General features: G+C 42.1%; 1 protein-coding gene and 1 pseudogene across 4 annotated transcripts in view; both read left to right on the top strand.

The window, feature by feature from the left end:
* The first annotated feature begins 1,211 nt into the window (after positions 1-1,211).
* Positions 1,212-3,397, top strand: LOC309644078 (phosphatidylinositol 5-phosphate 4-kinase type-2 gamma pseudogene; annotated as a pseudogene). Of its 2 annotated transcripts, none has more exons than XR_014268627.1 (2): positions 1,212-2,956; positions 3,261-3,397. The product of XR_014268627.1 is annotated as a phosphatidylinositol 5-phosphate 4-kinase type-2 gamma pseudogene (transcript). The 2 variants fall into 2 exon arrangements; XR_014268628.1 differs by having other exon boundaries at positions 1,212-2,979; positions 3,261-3,371.
* A 2,503-nt stretch (positions 3,398-5,900) lies between these two features.
* Positions 5,901-24,395, top strand: part of ATAD2B (ATPase family AAA domain containing 2B) — a 168,324-nt gene continuing 149,829 nt past the window's right edge. Inside the window, exon 1 of one of the 2 annotated variants that reach the window (XM_082427416.1) lies at positions 5,901-8,342. In XM_082427416.1, coding sequence (XP_082283542.1) covers positions 8,127-8,342 — 216 coding nt within the window. In that variant the 5' untranslated portion in view covers positions 5,901-8,126. The remainder of the gene's footprint in view (positions 8,343-24,395) is intronic. The other variant, XM_082427415.1, reaches the window with a different exon arrangement.

Raw genomic sequence — 24,395 nt, forward strand, 5'->3', positions numbered from 1 at the left:
TTCTATTTTGTTTTATGCTGTCATATATGTGATTTCCTTCCTTCTGCTTAAGCATAATGCCTTTGAGGTTCATACGTTTTTGTATATATCACTAGTTAATTCCTTTTTATTGTTGAGTAGTATTCCGTGTTGGATGTACCAAAGTTTATTTAACCTTTGACCTATGAGTGACTTTTTTTTTGGCTATTACAAATAAAGCTGCAATGAATTATGGTCTACAGGTTTTTATGTGGATGTAATTTTCCTTTCTTTGGAATAAATACACAGGGTTGCAATAGCTGGACGGTATTGTTAAGTGTATATTTAGATTTTTAAGAAACCATCAGACTGCTTTTCAGATTGGGATTTGCTGTACCATTTTGCATTCTCACCAGCAATGAATGAATGATCCAGTTTCTTTGCCTCTTCACCAGCATTTGGTATTGTTACTATTTTTTTTAGTTTTTCTAACAGGTGTGTAATAATAACTCATCATGGTCTCAATTTGCATTTCACTATTGGTTAATGATGTTGAAATCTTTCTTTTTTTCAAATATTTTATTTATTTATTTATTTAAGTTGGTTGTGCTGGGTCTTAGTTGCGGCACGTGGGCTCCTTAGTTGTGGCATGCGAACTCTTAGTTGTGGCATGCACATGGGATCTAGTTCCCTGACCAGGGGTTGAACCCAGGCCCCCTGCATTGGGAGCATGGGGTCTTAACCACTGTGCCACCAGTGAAGTCCCCTGAAAACTTTCAATATGCTTATTTTCCATCCATATATCCTCTTACATGAAATAACTTCTGATCTTTTCCTCATTTTCTAATGGATTTTTTTTTAATGCTGAATCTTGAGAGTTCTTTTTATATTTAAATGAGTCCTTTGTGAGATATGTGGTTTGTAAACATTTTCTTCCAGTCTGTTGTGTGGTTTTTATAATCTTTACAGGGTCATTCACAGAGCAAAAGTCTTAAATTTGATGAGGTCCAAGTTATTGGTTTTTTTCTTGTTTAGGTCATGCTTCACCTCTAACTCTAATCTTTTTATTTTTATAAGTTCTATCTCATTCCTTTAAAATTTACTGTCATTTTTTGCTTATTATTTATATTTTCTAATCTTTGACGTATATTACATATCTGAATATAAAATTGTGGGTCTCATTCTGTTGTCTATTCTTTTGTGCTGGCTGGCTTTTTGTGTGTGTATGTGTTGGCTATTTTTGATGATTTTTTTTTTTTTAAATATTTATTTATTTATTTATTTATGGCTGTGTTGGGTCTTCGTTTCTGCGCGAGGGCTTTCTCTAGTTGTGGCAAGCGGGGGCCACTCTTCATCGCGGTGCGCGGGCCTCTCACTATCGTGGCCTCTCTTATTGCGGAGCACAGGTTCCAGATGCGCAGGCTCAGTAATTGTGGCTCACGGGCCCAGCTGCTCCGCGGCACGTGGGATCCTCACAGACCAGGGCTCGAACCCGTGTCCCCTGCATTGGCAGGCGGACTCTCAACCACTGCGCCACCAGGGAAGCCCGATGATTTTTTTTTAACTGAGTCATATTCATGAGTTTTTGCATATCCTGTTGAAGCTGCATTCTTTTGGAGATAATTTACATTTGCCTTTGCTTTGTGCTTAGGATCACTTTTGACTTAAGCCTTTAAATTATCGTCCTGCACTCGGTTGGGTGTGCGGGAGACTATGGCGTCCTCCTCGGTCCTGCCGGCCGCTGTACCGGCGCCGACAGCGGCTTCCGGCACAGGTTTCGGCTTCGCTTCCAAAACCAAGAAGGAGCATTTCGTGCAGCAGAAGGTGAAGGTGTTCCGGGCGGCCGACCCGCTGAGGGGCGTGTTCCGGTGGGGCGTAGCCCACTCGATCAATGAGCTCAGCCAGGTGCCTCCCCTGGTGATGCTGCTGCCAGATGACTTTAAGGCCAGCTCCAAGATCAAGGTCAACAATCACCTTTTCCGCAGGGAAAATCTGCCCAGTCATTTCAAGTTCAAGGAGTATTGTCCCCAGGTCTTCAGGAACCTGCGTGATCGATTTGGTATTGATGACCAGGATTACTTGGTGTCCCTTACCCGAAGTCCCCCGAGTGAAAGTGAAGGCAGTGATGGTCGCTTCCTTATCTCCTATGATCGGACTCTGGTCATCAAAGAAGTATCCAGTGAGGACACTGCTGACATGCATAGCAACCTCTCCAACTACCATCAGTACATTGTGAAGTGCCATGGCAACACACTGCTGCCCCAGTTCCTGGGGATGTACCGGGTTAGCGTGGACAACGAAGACAGCTACATGCTTGTGATGCGCAACATGTTTAGCCACCGTCTCCCTGTGCACAGGAAGTATGACCTCAAGGGCTCCCTAGTGTCCAGGGAAGCCAGCGATAAGGAGAAGGTTAAAGAATTGCCCACCCTTAAGGATATGGACTTTCTCCACCAGAACCAGAAAGTTTATATTGCTGAAGAGGAGAAGAAAGTCTTTCTAGAGAAGCTAAAGAGAGATGTGGAGTTCCTAGTGCAGCTGAAGATCATGGACTACAGCCTTCTGCTGGCCATCCACGACGTCATTCGCGGCTCTGAACCGGAGGAGGAGGGGCCTGTGCGGGAGGAGGAGTCAGAGGGGGATGGGGACTGTGCCCTGACCGGACCTCCTGCTCTGGTGGGCTCCTATGGCACTTCCCCTGAGGGTATCGGCGGCTACATCCATTCCCACCGGCCCCTGGGCCCTGGAGCGTTTGAATCCTTCATTGATGTCTATGCCATCCGGAGTGCTGAGGGGGCCCCTCAGAAGGAGGTGTATTTCATGGGCCTCATTGACATCCTGACACAGTACGATGCCAAGAAGAAAGCAGCTCACGCAGCCAAAACTGTCAAGCATGGGGCGGGGGCAGAGATTTCTACTGTCCATCCTGAGCAGTGTGCTAAGCGATTCCTGGATTTTATTACCAACATCTTTGCCTAATAGACTGCCTGACTCCATGGTGACTGCTGCTCTGTGTTCCAGGTGGTGGGGTTCTGAGAGGCTTGGGGGAATTGTGGATATTCTGGCCACTACTTCTGCTCTTTCTCTTTTGCTAACTTCAGGCTGCAGGCTCCTTCCATCCAAATAACTCAGTCTTGTTGAGTAGGCTCTTCCTGGCCCTCAGAAATACATTGTCCTCTCTCCTCTTCCCTTCCTTCTCCCTTCCCCTCCAACAAGTCTGCTTGCTTCATTAGAGTGTTACTGTTGACTCTCTCCCAAGTGCCTTGATCTTTGTAAAATGTCCTGTTGTTTCCATAACATAGGAGGAGCTGGGGGAAGGGTGTTGTTTGCCATCTTCAGGACCTGACTGGACAGATGGACCTGGCTCAAGCTGCTACTCTGGATGCACCTTGCTGTGTGGGATGAACCAAGAGTGTCTGAATTTTGCTGATAACTTTATAGAGCTCACTGTGGCACACTTCCTTCCCGGTAGGCCCTGGGATGGAAGATTTTCAAAATACTACAGATGTGGGTGCAGGCATGCACACATATGATGGGATATGGCCAATCTTATGCGGGTGGGGTGGAGAATGGTGGGCCGGCTGGCAGCTCATGGAGGTGGGACCTATGAGGACTCGTGATTATGCAGGGAATTGGAGGTCTCCGGTGAGGGTTGACTACTCTCCAGTCTCTTCCCTCGCTCCACTTTCACCCCCACCAGAGATGGCCACAGTGTTGAATCCTGGGTGAAGGTGTTTCACTGTTGCTGTTCTTCACCAGGACCTCACATCCCTCCTGGAGCTGGAACCCTTCAGTGGGGGTATGGCCAGTTCTGGAGGCTGGGAGGATGAGCCAGGGGTATAAGGTTCACTCCCCATGTTAAATTTCCTTTCTTCATGTCTAGCCACCCCTAAGGTTTTAGACCCAGCAGAAGGGAATATCTCTACCTGGGTTAACCCTGGTTATTTCAAGAGAACGGAAGTCTCACGTGTGGGAACCTCCTCTGCTTCCTGGAAGTGTGCCCCTAGCATACTTCCTTCCCCTGTCCTTCTCAAACCCTTTTTCCAGTTGGATTTGTTATTCTGTTCGTCTTATACTGCTACTGTGTCTCTCAGGGGACAGACGGCCGCCTTTGTCATCTTCACTCTCCACCCCCAGAGAGGAGTCAGAGCCATAACCCGGCCCCCTCCAAAGATAGGTGAGTTAATATGTGATATTCTCAGAATGTAGCAGACCCTGATGAGCTGAGATAGTGTACTCCCTTCCCCGCAAGGCCCTTGGGGCTCAGGCAGCCATTCTTCTTGTGATCCTACATCCCCCCTGAGGCTTCTGCACTTCTCTAAAACATAAAGATGGGCACCAGCAAGTGGCCTGTGGGGTACAAAGACTCTTGCTCTGTATCTGCCTGGACTGATCTGTCTCACAAGAAGTCATGAGGTCATAAAGGAGAATTCCTCCTGCCCCTGCATCTTCTGCTCTGAAGGAAGTGACAAGAGGAGTCCCTAGTTAAGGATTAGAGTCCTTATAATATGTTCCTGTCAGGAGGCTGATGGATCTTTTTCACTCCAATCATCTACCTTTCCCCTGTTGAACGCAATAAAACTCCATGACACCAGCAACTGTTGTTCTTTAGAAATGGGTTTTCTGACCATGTGGCTGATGTATCATAAGCATTATGGTCTTCTTCATTTGTTGCTTCTGTTTTTTTTCCATCTTTTTTGTTTTATTAATTAATAAAAAAGATCTTGTGTATTTACTCCCATTGCTGTCACTGTATAGAAAATAAATTATTGAATCAAAAATAAATAAATAAATTATCGTCCTGAGGTTTTTCATACATATCAGATTTGGTGACTTTAGGCTGTAAATCTGAGGATCCGTTTGTTGTTTTGAATTCTTATGGGATATGTTTTTTCCCCTCTCATTCTTAGTGTAAATGTTGAGAAAGGCAGTTCTCCTTGCAGCTTCCTGGAGATTAGTGATGGGAAGGTTGGTTGGTTGATTTCTTTTTTTTTTTTTTTATATATTTATTTTTGGCTGCATTGGGTCTTTGTTGCTGCACGTGGACTTTCTCTAGTTGCAGCGAGCAGGGGCTACTCTTTGTTGCAGTGTGCGGGCTTCTTACTGTGGTGGCTTCTCTTGTCACGGAGCACGGGCTCTAGGCGCATGGGCTTCAGTAGTTGTGGCACGTGGGCTCAATAGTTGTGGTACATGGGCTCTAGAGCTCAGGCTTAGTAGTTGTGGTGCATGGGCTTAGTTGCTCTGCAGCACGTGGGGTCTTCCCGGACTAGGGCTCGAACCCATGTCCCCTGCAATGGCAGGCGGATTCTTTACCACTGTGCCACCAGGTAAGTCCCAGTTGGTTGATTTCTAATTCACCCTTATATTTAGGTGTATCCTTTTTGTACCAGGATTTTGCAGGGTTATTACGTTAGACTCTGTAACTTGAGCAGGTTCTGGACTTTGTCTTCTGTCTTTCCTATCTCCTGTAGGCAGAGGAAATAGAAGATCAAATTCACTGGAGTTGAGCAAATGTACTGAAAGTGAAAGCTGTCTTTAGAGCTTTGCTTGCTTTTCTGAGTTCCTGCTGTGACTTAGTTTTTGGTCTAAGTATTCCTTAGTATCTTGCCAGCTCATACAGTTTTTTAAAAAAATTTATTTATTTTATTTATTTTTGGCTGCGTTGGGCCTTCGTGGCTGTGCGTGGGCTTTCTCTAGTTGCGGTGAGCAGGGGCTACTCTTCGTTGCAGTGCGCGGGCTTCTCACTGGGGTTGCTTCTCTTGTTGTGGAGCAAGAGCTCTAGGTGCACGGGCTTCAGTAGTTGTGGCACACGGGCTCAGTAGCTGTGGCTCATGGGCTTAGCTGCTCTGCGGCATGTGGGTTCTTCTCGGACCAGGGTTCGAACCCATGTCCCCTGCATTGTAGGCGGATTCTTAACCACTGCGCCACCAGGGAAGCCCTCATATAGTTTTAAGTAAAGTTTAAAAACGATTTTAATTGATTTTTTCAGTTATTTTCTTCAGGCCATACTGTGTAAAACAAGCAACGCTTTTGTATCTTTTTCAAGCTTTCCTTTCTCTTGTCCATGTTTCCTTTCTCCGTTTCGTGGTTCAAGATGCATCTCAGGAGTCATCACCTCTCAGAAGCTCCCTGCTTGAATTAGAGGTCTCTGCCTCATTCTTTCTTTCCTTCCTTCCTTCCTCCTTCCCTCTCTTTCTTTCTTTCTTTTGTTTGGCTGGCACAGCATGTGGGAATATTAGTTCCCCAACCAGGGATTGAACCTGTGCCCCCTGCATTGGGGGCTGGGAGTCTTAGCCACTGGACGGCCAGGGAAGTCCCTCTGGCTTATTCTTTCTAATCACATTGTTCTGCAGCTTACTGGTTCCTTGCCTGTCTCCATTCCCTCCTTGTCTGTGACCTCTTTGAGGGCCAGAACTATGTTGTTTTAAAAAAATCTCCATTTCCTGGCCTGACAGAGTATCTAACAGCAATTGGGGTTAGAATAAACATTTGGTGTTAGTAAATGGTATAGGTTATCATAACCTGAATAACAATCTGGCTTTCTCAATTTAGGACTACAAATACAAACACAGAAACAAAGGAAGAAAGCACACAAGTCCTTTGTGTGCTAATTTGCATACCATACACCTCTTCAGGACACTTCAAATATTACTTAAAGCCAGCCTCTCTCTGCAGGAAATGAAATTGTTTATCCTGTTCAATGATCTCATAGGTAATTGACACAGGAAAACTCAGGTCTTCCATTATGAGGTCTCCACACCCAAAGAGGCCGGTTTTAAATTGTGGGTGAAGTGTTCTGGGGAGGGTGTGGTATGCAAATTAGTGTAAGAGGGACTTGTCTGCTTTCCTGGAATCTATTCTGATTCCCCAAGAGAAAAACTATTTCCATTCCCATTGCATTATGCAGTTTTGTTGACCAACTGGGAGCTTGGATGGCTGGAATTTCTAATTTTGATGAAGCTTGTTTATTTTTACAGGACTTTTCTTGAGTCTTCAACTTTTCTTAGGCAATTTTTGGAAATGAACATAATTCTACTTACATCATAGCTTTTCATATTAATTGCGTCCCTTAATCTTTTTCTTTGAAAGTTAAATCACACATTTTATATCTTTGTATTCAGCTTTTTGTATTCTTAATGCTTGCGCGGGCGGGGCAGCGGTGCTAAAAGGAGGCTTTAGTACGAAGAATTCACTCTTCGTGACTACGCCTTAGGTCTGGCTAAGGTTATAGAAATCGGCAGTGCCTTGCTTTGTTTAAAGAGGCAGGGTTCTAGCGTTTGCTCTTTCTTAAGCTTATCGTGTGCCAGATACGGCACAGATATATTTTATCTCAGTTATCATTCACATTTTTACAGCCGTTAAAAGTACAACTCAAGTTCAGTGTCTTGCCTTGGGTATCCCTGGGATTCCAACTCAGGTCACCGCGCCCTCGTCTTCACCCGTCCCCCTCCATCCCCTGCCTTTTCGGGTCGTTCCTCGCTCCATCGAGGCCACCTGGGATGATGCTGGCGGTGCGGGGGTAGTCAGGCCTGGCAGGCTACGAATACTCCACGACCGACTCCAGCTCGCTAGCTAGTACCGCGCGCATTCTGGTTTTTCCCGTCCCCCCACTTCTAGGAGGCAGCCAGACCTGGAAACCATAGAGCTGAAACAGCCCAGAGCGTCCTTTCCGTGGCCGCCGAGCGCTGACGGCGCGCCGTTGGGCGGGGCCTACTGGAGGGGCGGGGGAAGAGGAGGGAGAGCCGGCAAGGGAAGGGCTGGCCGGCCTTGCAGCGCCCCGCAGCGGCCAAGTCGGAAGAGGTCTCGTCGGCCCTGCGGCGCTGGAGCCCTGACGCACGGAGCTCGAGAGCGAGAACGGGAGAGAAAGGGGCAGAAATGGCGGCTCCGCTCGGCTCCCGCTGAGTAGGTCGAAGCCGGCGGAGGGTCTAAGCTCTCGGCCTGGAGCATCGCTCCCGTCTCCCGCTACCTGCCTTCGCACGCCGACTTCCCTTCCTCTGCCCTACCCTCGCCTGTCCTCGTCTGCGCTGCGCAGAGTCCCGGTCGTCTTGTCTTTCCCGGCCCGGCTCCACTAGCCCTGATTGCCCGGCCGGCGGGCCGGCCTTCCTCGGCTCTCCCCGGCGCGGCAGGCGCCGCGAGCGCGGCGTGGACCCCGTCCTCCTGGCTGGACCATGGTGAACACCCGGAAGAGCTCTCTGCGCCTTCTCGGATCTAAGTCGCCTGGGCCCGGGCCTGGGCCTGGGGCCGGAGTAGAGCCTGGGGCGACCGGAGGCAGCAGCCATTTCATCTCCTCTCGGACCCGCTCCTCCAAGACCCGCGCTGCCAGCTGCCCCGCCGCCAAGGCCGGGGGAAGCGGCGGCGCCGGCGTCGCTCTGGATGAGGCCCGGGTAAGAGCGCGGCAGCCCGAGTCCGGAGGCTTGCGAGTCGGCCCGGCCGCTGGGGCTTTGTCTGGCCGGGTTGGGGCAACAAGCCTCCAGTGGAGACCGCTCGGGCGGCCGGAGACCGGGTCTGCGGGTGCGTTGGAGGATGGCAGCCGGCTAGGTAGGGCCACGACAGCTTTGCTGGCCCCGCTCTTTTGTGTAAAGAACAGGACTTGAGTCCAGGGGAGAGGGCTATGGGGGGGGGGTGTCTTTTCGGGGACATTAGAACAGCCTGCTTTCCGTGTCCTTGTCCTGCCTGAGAGGGGAATTCTAGGGGAGCAAGAGCGAAGGGCCAGAGTTCCCGGGTGGAAGGGTTGGAGAGGAGAAGTGAAAGTTTTATGCGGTGTCAAACCCTTCCTGTAAGTGTGTGAGCTCCTGCCGGTGTCTAACTCCAGCTTACTCTCAAACTGTTTGGGGGTGGTTCAAGTTTGTGAGGAAGTGAACGGAGAGCTCCAGTTGGCAGCCAGGCAGGGATGGTGAAAAAAGTTTGGAGCTGCTCTGACACCAACTTTAAAAACAAAATCAACACTATCGCCTCTCCAGGCAGGAGCGATCAAAAGTGATGTTTAGCTGGAGAATCAGCCAGCCAGATAACCAGGATTCTATTAGGGACTCGGTAGAGCTTTCTAGTAGAGCCTTCAGGTCACAAAAGCGGCACGTCGAAAGAAACGTGTCGAATATTATTGATAGTAGGCACTATCATCTCCAAATTGTTTGGTGTCTTGGATGTCTCCATTTTTGCTTTGGGAATAGTTTATAAAAGGTGACTTAACACCTTCGTCCTACTACTGCGAAAGTGACATTTGAAGAAGACCGGTGATGATTTAGTATTTTTTTTTTTTTTTAAAGTGGTAGATCTTGAAATTTATTACAGGGTAAGGCTCTAAGCTAGCACGTATGTTTTATCACTTTAAAGGAATTGATAAGGTTGTGTTACGAGATTGGTTATGAATTCAGAAAAGAGAGTGTTGCTTCTGTCTAGAGAGAGGCTAATTTTCTAAGAATAATTTGACTGGAAATTGTTCATTTAACATACTCCTTTAAATCCACACCATTTTGTTATTCTTAGGGGAGGAAAGCAATATTTCATTTTCTGTAGGGGTCTACAAGATTATGTTTGCGTGTATTTTTTTCTCTGTATCTCATACTGTTCTGACACTAATGAGAATGAACCAAGGCAAATACAATAGACATTTTACTGTACTTCTCTGAAATATGTTGTATCTTTGAAAATATAATTGGCCTTTAATTTGCTAAAAATCTGGAAAATATTTTAAAAATTGCTTATGAGTAGACTTACCTTGGAGCTTATAGCTCTCTTAGGTTGAAATAAGAAAGCTAAATCTGAAAGTTGTGCAAACTATTCAGAATAATTATTCTGAAAACTATAGACTTTCTGTAGAAATTATTGCAAACATGTACAAGCTTACTGACTTCCTGAAGCTAACATATATTTTAAAATAGAAGTAATTTAAGAAAGGTTTGTCCTGTATCCTTAAGGACAAATAAAATATTTAGAGTGTAAGCATTTAGTTGTATAATGCTATGAATGCCTAGCAGGCTTAGAGCAGTGTCTCTTTTATGTGAATCAATTAGCTCATCTGTCACTGATCATTTTGTGGTCCCATTTTTGAATTCATGGATATTATGCTGTCCTTACCCCCCGAGGAATAAGGTGAGGTAATTTGTCAAGCAGCTGTTATGGAGATGTTAAAAGGCAAGGAATCAATAATCTAATGTAGAAATGAACATGCGGTAGCTTTTCAATTGCTAGAAGAATGAAAGATATTAGAGCTCTTTCTAGAAGGATACTAATGAAACTTTGTTTCAAAGATCTTTTTAAAATGTATTGAAAGACCATGAACAACAGGCCAGTGGAAATTTACTTTGAAACATTTGTTTTTCAGTTTTAAGAAGGTTTGTGTTCTGACCCTAGTAGATGATGGAATGATCTAATTGCTTTCTCCGAGAAATTTACTAATCCTATGTTGTGATTGGTCCTTTAGAAGAAGATAAGTTACAATTCTGAATTTAAGTTGATGTATATTTATGAAGCCGGCTGTATATTTCCTTGTTGTATATTTCTGAAATGGGTTGATTTGAGTTTGGTAAGCTCTTCCTTTCAAGTTTGTTTTATGTTACAAGAATTTAGCCCTCCTGGTTCACCCTTTCTGGTGTACCTAAAGGCACCCTCTGTGTCTGTGGTGTCTTAGAAATTTGCTGTCATCTGTAAAGACTTATTTGGTGGAAAATGGGGTTGCTCATGCCGTTGCTTTAGGGGACTTATTTTTGTAGGAAGAAATGTATTCCTCTTGATACGATATAAATTGAAGAGGTTCCCCTTTTTCAATTTTTGTGTGATATTCTTCACTTTACAGTTGATGCTGATTTCCACACCCCCCCTCGGCCCTGACTCTTTTTAGGCTATTTCACCCACTGTGTCTAGAGATATTTTATTTGCTCTAAAAAGCCTTAGGACCACGATCTGTCATAGCTTTGCTTTTCCCCCAAAAGGGAAAATAGGGTGGGGAAATACACACATGATACATTCTGTAGGTTATTGGAATGATTTTTTTGCGCCTGTACTTCTTTAATGTCAAGTTGACTTGTGCTCTGTAGTTAGTTGTATAATAATTACTGCTATATATTGATACTTGGCGTTTTTGTTTAACATGTATAAAACTTAACCTCTTTTAGGTTAATCTAAACGTCAGTAATTAGCATTTATTTGCCACACCTAAGAGTCACTCTCAGCAAACTAATACTGTAGCCACAGAATTGGAAAGCAGTCTGAAAATATTTCAACTCTTTTTCTACCTCTTTTAGGCCTGTTTGTTGGTACTTTTGGCTTGTTACTAGCTTTTTGTGTTTTTTGAGCTTTTTGAATCCACATCTTAGTTGAGAGAATCAAAATACATATTTTAAGTAACTTTATAGGTAAATTTGTTTTTTTTTTAAAATTTTATTTATTTATTTTTGACTGTGTTGGGTCTTCGTTTCTGTGCGAGGGCTTTCTCTAGTCGCGGCGAGCGGGGACCACTCTTCATCGCGGTGTGCGGGCCTCTCACTGTCGCGGCCTCTCAGTGTCGCGGCCTCTCGTTGCGAGGCACGGCTCCAGATGCGCAGGCTCAGTAGTTTGTGGCTCCGCGGCATGTGGGATCTTTCCAGACCAGGGCTCGAACCCGTGTCCCCTTCATCGGCAGGCAGACTCTCAACTACTGCGCCACCAGGGAAGCCCAATTTGTTTGATTTTATTTTTAGAAAATAACCTCTCAATCTTTCTTTAATATGCTCTTTTATCATTCTGTACTTATTCTTTTCCAACATTCATTCGTTTGCCAATGTAACAGAAGCAGAGTGGTGGAAATTGAGGGTTAAACATGGAAAAGAAGTCTGAGAGGGAAATGTAACCATGTATATAACTCTCAGATGAGTAGGGAAAAATACAAGTTCCTCAGAGTAGACCAAGTTTTTCCTTATATCAGATTCATATATGGGGCTTCCCTGGTGTCACAGTGGTTAAGAATCTGCCTGCCAATGCAGGGGACACGGTTTCGAGCCCTGGTCCAGGAAGATCCCACATGCCGCGAAGCATCTAAGCCCGTGAGCCACAACTACTGAAGCCCGCGCGCCTAGAGCCCGTCCTCCACAAGAGAAGCCACCGCAGTGAGAAGCCCGCGCACCGCAAAGAAGAGTAGCCTCCACTCGCCCCACTAGAGAAAGCTTGCGTGCAGCAACGAAGACCCAACGCAGCCAAAAATAAAATAAATAAAATAAATTTATTAAAAAAAAAATCTTACCTTCAAAAAAAAAAATTCATATGGAGCACCGTATAGGTGATACTGAGTAATGTGGTAAAACAATTTCCCTGTCACAATTTTGAACCAAAGCAGCTATAGAGTTCATAGGATTATCTCCGGTATCCAACTGAAAATGCAGCTTTAAAGAATTCATAGCTGATTCACTTTGTTAATACAGCAGAAACTAACACAACATTGTAAAGTAATTATGCTCCAATAAAGATGTTAAAAAAAGATAAAATAAAAAAAAATTAAAATGTCAAAAAAAAAAGGAAATGTGAAAAAAAAATTCAGTTTTTGGCCATTTCTGTAGTCCAAATATACAAACTTGCGGTTTTTTAGGTCAAGGATGAAATTTACACTTGTAGAAGTGAATGCATATTAATTCCTTAAATCATTTTCCCTGGCAAATAATCTTTTAACCCTCCTTGGATACATCCTTGATTGCATGTCTTCTAAATACCTAATTATAGATAAACCTGTAACCTCTGAAAGCTAGGTGGACAGGTGGTAGGATTAACACATGGTAAGAGAACTAAGGAGCCCAACCAGTGTCTGCACCTGAATGGGGAGTGATCCTGTCTCTTTAAGGTTCCACTTCAGAAAAGTGCTGCATTACTTTGAATTATGTATTTGGTATTTCTTTTTGGACATACATAATGAAGTTTGATTTCTTGATATTTGGGTTTTTGATCTTATACTAGGAATATTTTATATTTCTGTTATGTCTCTGTGCTGGGGGAGGATTTTGTGAAAAATGAGTTGAGTAAAAAGCAGATGGAATTTTGGATAAAAAGTTCTATGGAAGTACAGAGTTAGGGGGAAAAAACCATATGTAAAATGTGTTAACTTTAAGTATGAGCTAGACAGTTTTTAGAGAGGTAAGTATTGTGTGTGGCTTATATCAAACAATAGAAAAGTTATCTGTTAAAATTAATATGCTGTGATTTGTATTAGCTTTTAGATACTTTGAGTATATGCTGTAAGATTCTGAACTTCAGATGTTTTTGAACTGTGTTTTGGTATAAGATTTTTTTATTTCGTTTTTAGATTGTTATTGTAGTTTTATCTGGAGGTAGAATATATATCTTAGGTTAAAGTCTTTCTCTCCTAGACTCTTCTATTAGAGTAGGCTGTAAGCTCCCTGGGACCAGGTACTATATCTTATTTTCTTCCCGACTGCTGCATTCCCAGGGCCTAGTGCATCATCTGGCATATAGAAGATGCTTAATAAATATTGATACTTGTTAAATGAATGAATAGCATATTAAGGAGCCGATCTAGTATGTGAAAATTGTGTTGATTGGACTCTGAGAATAGAGGGTAAATAAACCATAGCCCCTACCTTCAGAGCTCTAAGTATGCACACGTTATACACAGGAGAAATTATTAACAGGATAAATCAGTTCAAGATAGGGGCCAGATGACATGGATACTCAGTGCGATAAGAGTTCTAATCCTTTACTCACTTTTTAAAAAATAATTAATTAATTAATTAATTAATTAATTTTTGGCTATGTTGGGTCTTCGTTTCTGTGCGAGGGCTTTCTCTAGTTGCGGCGAGCGGGGGCCACTCTTCATCGCGGTGCGCGGGCCTCTCTTGTTGCGGAGCACAAGCTCCAGACGCGCAGGCTCAGTAGTTGTGGCTCACGGGCCTAGTTGCTCTGCGGCACGTGGGATCTTCCCAGACCAGGGCTCGAACCCATGTCCCCTGCATTGGCAGGCAGATTCTCAACCACTGCGCCACCAGGGAAGCCCTACTCACTGTTTTGAGTGGAATTCTTTGATGTACTTTAAGGATAGGGATTGTCATGTTCACAGCTATATCCTAAGTTTCTGCAACAGTGCCTTCCAGACATAGTGCTCAATAAATAGTCCCCCCCAACGCCTGTGCCACTCAGCTTGCAGGATCTTAGTTGCCCGACCAGGGATTGAAGCTGGGCCACTGTAGTGAAAGCGCCAAGTCCTAACCACTGGACCACCAGGGATTCCCAATAAACAGTTTTTGAGTGAATGAATGGAAAGTAGCCTCATTTGAAATTATTTTCATATTGGCAGTCTTCACTTTTGCTATATTTACATGTTGCAACTTGCCCAACAATTTGGCCCATTTGGTGGTAGCCTAATAAGGAGGAGAGGAGTAAACTAAGGTTTATTTAGCATCTCATACCAGGCGTTTAATGCTGTCTCATTTAATCCCTGCAACAACCCCATGAGGCAGGTGATGGTATCCCCATTTTACAGCTGAGGAAATGGAATTGCTGAAGAGGTTAAGTGGCCTGTAGAAGGCCAAATAGGCATAAGTAGTAGGGTAATATTTAAATCTAGTTCTGTCTTTTCCATGTGTTTATCTTATTGTCTCATCTGTATTTATCACTACTCTTTGACACTGCTCATTCAGTTTTCGAAAATATCTGAAAAAGTGAAGAAGGATGCCATTGTACAGTCAGAAAATACTGTACGCACTGTGTATAGACAGATTTTTACTAGAATATCTGGAGTTGTGGTGTCTAGTATTGAGACTGGAAGTATGAACAGTAGTAGCCTATAGGGATATGAAATATAGGACAGTGATTTTTCAGTAATTGCTTGCTGCCTGATTTAAGGGGGTGCGTGTAGGGAGAGGAGCAGGCATATCACGTAGAGACCACTCTTTGGCAATATTTTTGCTTCCCAGTATTTTAAAGATGGCTTGGGAAAAAAATCCCTATAAAAAAACTAAGTCTGAGGCCTTGTGATCTCCAGTGTACTTGTGCTGCCATCTTTCCCTCTACTTGGTGATACTGATTTATCAGTGTGTACATTTATTTTATGCTCTAGGAATCTGTTTATCTCTGGGGTAGATAAGTGTTTTCCATTTGTAAAAAATGTTTCATACTTTAAACCTGTTGAAAAGACATTATATGGTATATTTATATATGATGATACATACTATTGATTAAACATGTTTAGCGTTATTAGTTTCTATCTGTATTCTAGGACCCAAATTGGGATCTCTGAAACAGTGGTGCTTCAGATACCCTTAGAATGAAATGTTCTCTAATCTTGCCAGGTAGGAACTTGGAAGTCATTAAGTTTAACTTTTGGTAGTGAGACTTGCTTATTCCTTTGTTCTTTCATTCAATCAATAAATATTTATCAACCAGCTACTACGTTAAAGTGTTAAGTGCCATGTGGACAAACATTTTGTCTCTTTGGTTCATTGTTATAGAGCTGCCATGTTGCAAAAGTCAAGGAGGCACCATTCACAGTCTAGTCTGTGTTACTGGCTCCCCCTGGAATTGTGCAGTGCACTCCTTGTATGTTACATACTGCAATTCAATACCCAGAAGTGGAATAGAGTATATGTGTACTTAAATATTACCTCTAGATTTGTTGTTCTGGTCTCCATTTTTGGAGTAGTGCATAGGAGTTCCTATATCCCTACACCCCTGCCAGTATTTGTCAATATCTAGCTTTTTAATTGCTTTTCTTTGATTATCAATGAGAATGGGCAACTCTTTATGTCCTAGTAGTTTTTTTTTTAAATTTATTTTATTTTGGCTGTGTTGGGTCTTAGTTGCGGCCGGCAGGCTCCTTAGTTGTGGCATGTGGGCTCCTTAGTTGTGGCTGGCGGGCTCCTTAGTTGTGGCATGCGAACTCTTAGTTGCAGCATGCATGTGGGATCTAGTTCCCTGACCAGGGATCGAACCCGAGTCCCATGCATTGGAAGGCGGATTCTTAACCACTGTGCCACCAGGGAAGTCCCTGTCTATAGTAATTTTTAAAAAAATTCTTCATCTTTAAAATGCTTGTTAATATTTTTGTTTTCTGCTAGAGTTGCTATTTTTGTCATGTTTTCCAAGAGTATTATAGATCAGTGGCTTTTAACCTTTTTTGTCCCATAGTAAGGGATACTTTTTATGTTGTGATGCTGTACACACATGCAGTTTTACTTTTCCTGTTTAGGTCTTTGATTTATTTTATTCATTCTACTAGACAACCTATCCTTTGTAGCGCCACTTTATAATGTACCTAGTTCCCATATATATTCTGCTTTGATCTCTCTGTTCTTTTTTTTGGTTTATTATTTATTCTTACGGCAGTATCATACTGTTTCTGTGACTGTGGTTTTGAGGTATGTCTTAATATCCTAAAAGGCAAGTTCTTCCTCTTTGTTATTTTTCAAAGTTGACTTAGATAGTCAAAGATTTTGGTATATATTTCCAGTTAAGATTATGGACTTCCTTTAAAGATCCAACTAGAATTTTGACTTTTTAAAAAAAATATTTACTTATTTTATTTATTTTCCTTCCTTCCTTCCTCCCTCCCTCCCTTCCTTCGTCCTTCCTTTCTTTCTTTCTTTCTTCTCTCCCTCACTCCCTCCTTTCTTCCTTCCTTCCTTCATCCGGTCTTAGTTGCGGCATGCGGGCTCTTTGTTATAGCGTGCGGGCTTCTCCCTAGTTGTTGTGTGTGAGCTTCCCTCTAGTTGTGGTGCGTGGGCTCCAGGGCGCATGGGCTCTGTAGTTTGCGGCACGCAGGCTCTCTCAGTGAGGCGCAGGAGCTCAGTAGTTGTGGTGCGTGGGCTTAGCTGCCCCGCAGCATGTGGGATCTTAGTTCCCTGACCAGGGATTGAACCTGCGTCCCTTGCATTGGAAAGCGGATTCTTTACCACTGGACCACTGGGGAAGTCCCATAGAATTTTGATTTAGAAATTTTAAAAATTTAATTTAATTTTTTATTTTGTTTATTTATTTTGGCCGCTCTGTGTGGCTTGTGGGATCTTTGTTCTCCCACTAGGGATTGAACCCGGGCCCTCGGCAGTGAAAATATGGAGTCCTAACCACTGAAGCACCAGGGAATTCCCCCAACTAGAATTTTGATTGGGAATGTTTTTGAATTCCTAGATTAATTTACAGAGAATCGACACTTTCATATTAAGTTGTCTATGAGCAAGGAACAGCTCTCACATAGCATAGTTTGCATATTTTTCTTGTGGAATTTGATGCTTTTTTTGGTGACCTAATATATTGTCAGTTTCGGTAAACATTCTTTGTGTGCTTGGCAAAAATGTATATATTCTATTAGATGTAGAAAAATGTAAATATGTATATATAAGTATACATATATGATGGGAAACATTGAGATGGAAAAATATTACAGTGTGAATTTATTGATTGTTCAGATACTCAAATATCCAATTTTGTCCCTTATTAAGATTCTATCTAGGGAGTTCCCTGGTGTCCTAGTGGTTAGGACTCTGGGCTTTCACTGCCATGGCCTGGGTTCAATCCCTAGTCGGGGAACTGAAATCCTGCAAGCCGTGGGGTGTGGCTGGAAAAAAAAAAAAAGATTCTACCTAATTTTTTTACTGTTCAGATTCTTCTGGTATACATATACATATTTTTTTTTACATAAACTTTTAATTTTAGAATAGTTTGTAATTTTCTTCCTTTTTTAAAAAGATTTATTATTTATTTATTTATTTATTTTTGGCTGTGTCAGGTCTTAGTTGTGGCACGTGGGATCTTCGTTGAGGCATGCAGGATCTTTTGTTTTGGCTCGCAGGCTTCTCTCTAGTTGGGGCTTGCGGGTTTTCTCTTCTCTAGTTGTGGCATGCAGACTGGGCGGGTGGGCTCTGTAGTTTGCGGCACGCAGGCTCTGTAGTTGAGGCGCGCGAGCTCAGTGGTTGTGGCGCGCAGGCTTAGTTGCCCCATGGCATGTGGGATCTTAGTTCCCTGACCAAGGATTGAACCCGTGTCCTCTGCATTGCAAGGCGGATTCTTTACCACTGGACCACCAGGGAAGTCCCTCTAATTTTCTTCTTGCTTTATTTTTTGATCTATTGTTTATCTAAAAGTATATTGTTTACTTTTCCAAATTGTTGGGCGTTTATTTTCTAATTACCTTTTTGGTATTTACTTCCAGTTTAATACTCCTGTGCTCAGAGAACATATTCCATATGATTTATTTTATTTTTTAAAAATTTGTATTGGAGTATAATTGATTTACAGTGTTGTGTTTTCCATATGATTTTGATCTTTTGAAATTGTTCTGACTTATTTTTGTCACCCTGTTTATGGTTAGTTTTGGTAATTGTTCTACATACACTTGAAAAGAATGTGAATTCTGCCATCGGCGGTACAGTGTTATAGATATGTCCACTAGACCATGTTTGTGCATCTTCTGGTTTTAAAGTTAAGTATTTGCCTTTGTGTGTGTGTGTGTGATTGCTCTTAAGACCTAAATGTCTGTTTATTAACTCTTTTCTTTTCTTAAAAAAATTATATTTCCTCTAACCACATACTCTTTAACATACTCTTGTAATGTTCCACCTCCCTTCTTGTCCTATATTGTTTAGAATTTTTGTTCTGACTTTTTTATGGGTATAAGTACTTTGTCTTTTTCTTTTTGTTGGAGTTTTTTCCAACAACAATAAATTTCACTAAGGTACCAGTTTATCTTACTTTTTATGTCTTGCATTATTATTCTGTATTTATTTCTCTTCTTTGTGAATGCTCCCTCCAAGAATATTTTCAGTCTGGGACTTTCTGTGACAAACTTTCTGAGGCATTACATGCCTGAGAATATTTTCATTATGCTCTTTAATTTAATTTATATGAATTTAATTTAATTCATTTAATTTAAATGAAAACTTGGCTTGATACAAAATTCTAGGTCCAGTACTTTAAGAATATTACTTTATTGTCATCTTGTGTCCAGTGTTACTCTTGAAGTTTGATGTTTGTCGGATTCTTTTGTAGGTATTCTTTCTCTTTTGAAACTTCGTAGAATTTTTTGGTCTTTTTTTCCATAAATTTTACTGTATTTTAGGCGTGGGTTTTTCCATCACTCTCGTTTGGCAATCTTAGATCTTTTAGTCGGCGGTTTTTCATCTATTTGATTGTGGTAAATTTATTTCTTAATGGTAATCTAAAGTTATTATTACTTCTTCAACTATCTCTTTTTCATTCCTTCTGGAACTCATTTTACTCAGATGTTGGCACCTAGAAAAATTTTGTCTCTAAACCGATAATAAAGCAAACCTTTTAAAGCACTTTTGATGGCCTGCTGGAGAACTTTACTGACAGTTATTTGAGTAAACAAGACTTGGTGCTTCCTGTTGCAGACCTCTGTTGACTATTTGGTACCCGTGTGTCAAGTGGCCCACTTGTCAGGGGATAAAGCCTTGAGGTTACTTGATGAAAGTTCATTTCCTTTACAACTTGCATCCTTTATCTAAAACATACTTCAGTGCTCACACTTAAGGTGAGTGTTCCAGTTGTGTACTTGATTGTGCAAGTTAAGGGAATCTACTTTAAAAAAACAAAACTAAGCCCTGGTGCGGAGCTATACCTCCTTAATCAATGACACATTATAATAATTTAAAATGTGTATATAGAGACAGTAGGAGAAACTTCTTTGAGAGGTGTGCAAACAGGAGAGAAACTAGTGTGGGGTGGTTTCTATGTTAAAATTTTGAAAGTATTTTAAATTAATTTAAAATTTTAATTTAGTTTTCATTTTTTCGTTATTACTCTTCTATTTAAGTCTCCAAGTTTATTAGATGGGAAAATTGAGGAGAAATGATAGTTGCCCAAGACCATATGATTTTAAAGGCAACAGTTCAACTGGAAATGGAAGTGTCTTTCTTTAATTCTTTAATATCTATTGAGTGACTCGATGTTCCAGACACTGAAGATAAAGGAGTACACAAGACTCTTAACCTCAGCTCTTTGGCAAAATATTTTTATTTAAAAATTATGAAATCAGTATTTCAAATAATATGGAAGTGCACAGAAAAAAAAAAGGACTTTCCGCATCTCCCCTAATTCCTCTAGCTCGTTCTTCCTAGGGATAATCACTGTTAAAGCTGGTGTACGTCTTTCCAGACCATTGCACATGTATGTATGGGTTATTTATATGTGTATGTGTGTATGCATATATATATAATAATAATAAATTTTTAAAAATTAATTAATTAATTTTTGGCTGTGTTGGGTCTTTGTTTCTGTGCGAGGGCTTTCTGTCTAGTTGCGGCAAGTGGGGGCCACTCTTCATCGTGGTGCGCGGGCCTCTCACTATCGCGGCCTCTCTTGTTGTGGAGCACAGGCTTCAGACATGCAGACTCACTAGTTGTGGGTCACGGGCCTAGTTGCTCCGCGGCACATGGGATCTTCCCAGACCAGGGCTCGAACCCGTGTCCCCTGCATTGGCAGGCAGATTCTCAACCATTGCGCCACCAGGGAAGCCCCTATTATCTTTTTTGACTGCACCACTCAACTTTCAGGATCTTAGTTCCCCGACCAGGGATCGAACCCTTGGCCCCTGCAGTGGAAGCACGGAGCCCTAACCACTGGACTGCCAGGGAATTCCCTATATGTTTATACTTTTAACAGAAATAGAATCATACCTTATATACTATTTATGATAGTTAATTTTTCTACTTAACTATGTATCATGTACATTCTTTCATATCTGTCCTTCTTGCTGGCTTTTTAACATTTTGTTGTATCATTACACCATCACTTTAACTTTTCCCTATTGGTACACAGTTACGTTGTCTCCATGTTTTTAATATTATAAATAGTGTCACATAAAATGACCTTTCTCTTTTAGGCAAAGTGGAAATAAATACTGAGTCAAAGGTATACTGTACTTTAAATTTTTATAGGTTTTGCCAAATTGTTCTATAAATAGGCTAAATCAATATGCACCCCACTCCCCAATACTCTCAGCACTGTTAAGTTTTTATATACCTTTTACTGGCCGATTTTAAGGAGTTAAGATTTAAGTTTCTTGAAGGGCAGAGTGTTTAATCATCAAGTATGTTTAGTATCTAACACAGTAACAGGTGTTAATAAATTTTGTTTGTGGAAGGAATGGATCCCTGAAGATAATTAATAAGCTTATGAAATTATGTTAATACTACAAAGCCAAACAAGTATCCTTACTTGAGACTTTATCCACTGTCAGGCTGCAGGTGTAATATTTGTTACTTATACTTCTTCACCTGGTTCTAACAATCTTATGAGGTAAATAGTAGTTTTTGAATTACAATGGTAGTGCTGCAATATGAGACTGGTTCTGTCTAACTTTTAAGTCTGTGGCATTTTTCAGTATGCCCATTGTCTCTTTGGCATTAAAAAAATTTTTTTTTTATTATTTATTTTTGGCTGCTTTGGGTCTTCCTTGCTGCACGCGGGCTTTCTCTAGTTGCGGCGAGTGGGGGCTACTCTTTGTTGTGGTGCACGGGCTTCTCATTGCTGTGACTTCTCTTGTTGTGGAGCACGGGCTCTAGGGCGCACGGGCTTCATTAGTTGCAGCACGTGAGCTCAGTAGTTGTGGTGCACGGGCCTAGCTGCTCCGTGGCAGGTGGGATCTTCCCTGACCAGGGCTTGAACCCATGTCCCTTGCATTGCCAGGAGGATTCTTAACCACTGCGCCACGGGGAAGTCCCTCTTTGTCATTTTAAGTAATATAATATTTTCAGGTGAAAGAATTATCTTCCAGGAAGAAAAATGCAGTTTAAACTACAATAGGCTATTTTTATCTTTTTACAACTCCTCAGCTCACTTCTATATATTTTTTCCCTTTCTGTATTCTTTCATGATGATTGTTTAGAAATATTAAACTAGTAAGCCATTGCTCTTGGGATATTTGAGGAAATTTTAGGACATTTTGTGTGCCTGAAGTTTTAGGACTTTGTAGAATAGTACTGGCTCTAAGAAAATAAACAGCAGTGTGAGTTTTGTTTCCTGAAGTCATGGTAACTGCTGCCTCTGTGAATTCTTTTTACAAATGAAAGAAAAAGAAATTGAACTTGTAAGCTATCTCATGAAAACAGGAGTACCTATTTTTAAGAAAGGTAGAAAAAAAGCCTGTCTTATAAAGGAAATTGGAAAATATTGATTGCACCCATATACTTTCTGATCTAACCTGTTGGCAGTTCCTATTCTGTTTTTTCTTGTCTCTTGAGGATCTTTTTCTCATCAGTTATCTTGCTCTTTTTTTTTTTTTGGCCTTGCTGTGCAGCTTGTAGGATCTTAGTTCCCCAACCAGGGATCGAACCCGGCATTGAGAGCGCCAAGTTCTAACCCATGGACCGCCAGGGAATTACCCTCTTTAAAATTTTATTGTATTTTATTCTCTTCTGTGGTTCCTTTTCTTCTGTTTACAAGAATCCAGGTCTTCTTTTTAAAAAAGAAAATCCTTCACTGCCGTCTTTGACTTTGTAACCTCTTTAAGCCTATTATCTTATTCTTCTTAATTCTGACACATAAGAGTAGCTCTGTAGTTTATCAGCTGTACATTCTTACCGCTCACTGGGTTCTTCACTTAGTGATTTCCACCTCAGCATTTTGCATAAATTGCCCTATCAGAAGTTACAGTGTTGGGCTTCACTGGTGGCGCAGTGGTTGAGAGTCTGCCTGCCAATGCAAGGAACACAGGTTCGAGCCCTGGTCTGGGAAGATCCCACGTGACGCGGAGCAGCTGGGCCCGTGAGCCACAATTACTGAGCCTGCGTGTCTGAAGCCTGTGCTCCACAACAAGAGAGGCCGCGATAGGGAGAGGCCCGCGCACCGCGATGAAGAGTGGTCCCCGCTTGCCGCAACTAGAGAAAGCCCTCGCACAGAAACGAAGACCCAACACAGCCGTAAATAAATAAATAAACAAATACTTAAAAAAAAAAAGTAAAAGTCTATTAATTAAAAAAAAAAAAGTTACAGTGACCTCCTAATTACCAATCCACATGTTTATCAGCTTTCATCCTGTTTAGTCTTTTTGTTTTTTTAATTTAATTAATTTATTTAATTTATTCACTTTTGGCTGTGTTGGGTCTTCCGGGCTTTCTGTAGTTGCCGTGAGCGGGGTCTACTCTTTCTTGCGGTGTGCGGGTTTCTCATTGCGGTGGCTTCTCTTGTTGCACAGCACAGGCTCTAGGGCGCATGGGCTTCAGTAGTTGCAGCACGTGGGCTCAGTAGTTGTGGCACACAGGCCTAGCTGCTCCGTGGAATGTGGGGTCTTCCCGGACCAGGGCTCGAACCTGTGTCCCTTGCATTGGCAGGCGGATTCTTAACCACTGCACCACCAGGGAAGCCCCATTGTTTAGTCTTTTTGGAACCAACTTCCTCTCCCCCTGTTTGAGTGAGACACTGTATTTTTCTTTAGTTTATATGAGATCCTTTCTGCTTATCCCTTTAAAAAAAAATTAATTAATTAATTTAGGTTTGGCTGTGTTGGGTCTTCGTTTCTGTGCAAGTGCTTTCTCTAGTTGGGGCAAGTGGGGACCACTCTTAATCGCGGTGCGCGGGCCTCTCACTATCGCGGCCTCTCTTGTTGTGGAGCACAGGCTCCAGACGCGCAGGCTCAGTAGTTGTGGCTTACGGGCCTAGTTGCTCCGTGGCACGTGGCATCTTCCCAGACCAGGGCTCGAACCCGTGTACCCTGCATTGGCAGGCAGATTCTCAACCACTGCGCCACCAGGGAAGCCTGCTTATCCCTTTAACGTAGGCATTTTTTTAAAGGTTTTGACTTTTGCCCTCTTGTTTTTTATTCTATATATTATTACTTGTGACGCTTTTATTACAATTTCATATCTATCTCTAGTCCTCACATCACTCTATCTCAGAACTGCATTTCCGACAGTCTGATAGACATCTCCCTAGATTTCTGGCTAGAATTCTAAACCTTATTTTCAAAATTGGAATTCACTGTTACATTTCTCCCATCAACATATGCCTCCCGTCTCCTCACCTTCCTCCATAGCTCCTAAAACACAAAAACCACTTTTTACACCTGCCCAGTCTTTATTTTGAATACCGGTATTACTAATATTTTAGTTATTCAGCTTTCTGTAATCAATTTCTTATTTTCTACTTTTACAATTCTATATGAGGCCATCATCAAGACTTGAATTAATCTATTGGTCTGCTAATTCACTTATTTCCTTGAATTTTTCATTTTTTAATGCTGTACTTGGGTATATTCTTTTTGTCTTTACATTAAAGTACAGGTTCTGGATTTCTGACAAATTGTGATCTGGTCAGGAAGCCTTCCCTGAAAACCAGGGCAGCGTAAATTCTTCTCTGTTTTATTATTTTCAACTTCTTTTACCTATTTTTGCAAGATTTATGGTACAATAGTGTTCAGTATTTGTGGTAGCTGATGAGTATGGTTTAAGAAACTCTTAAGACTCAAGGAGAAAATCATTTCTGTAAATTGGAAAAATTTTCTGCCT

This window comes from Balaenoptera physalus, assembly GCF_965194825.1.
Source record: "Balaenoptera physalus genome assembly, chromosome: 15".
NCBI classification, from domain to species: Eukaryota; Metazoa; Chordata; class Mammalia; order Artiodactyla; family Balaenopteridae; genus Balaenoptera; species Balaenoptera physalus.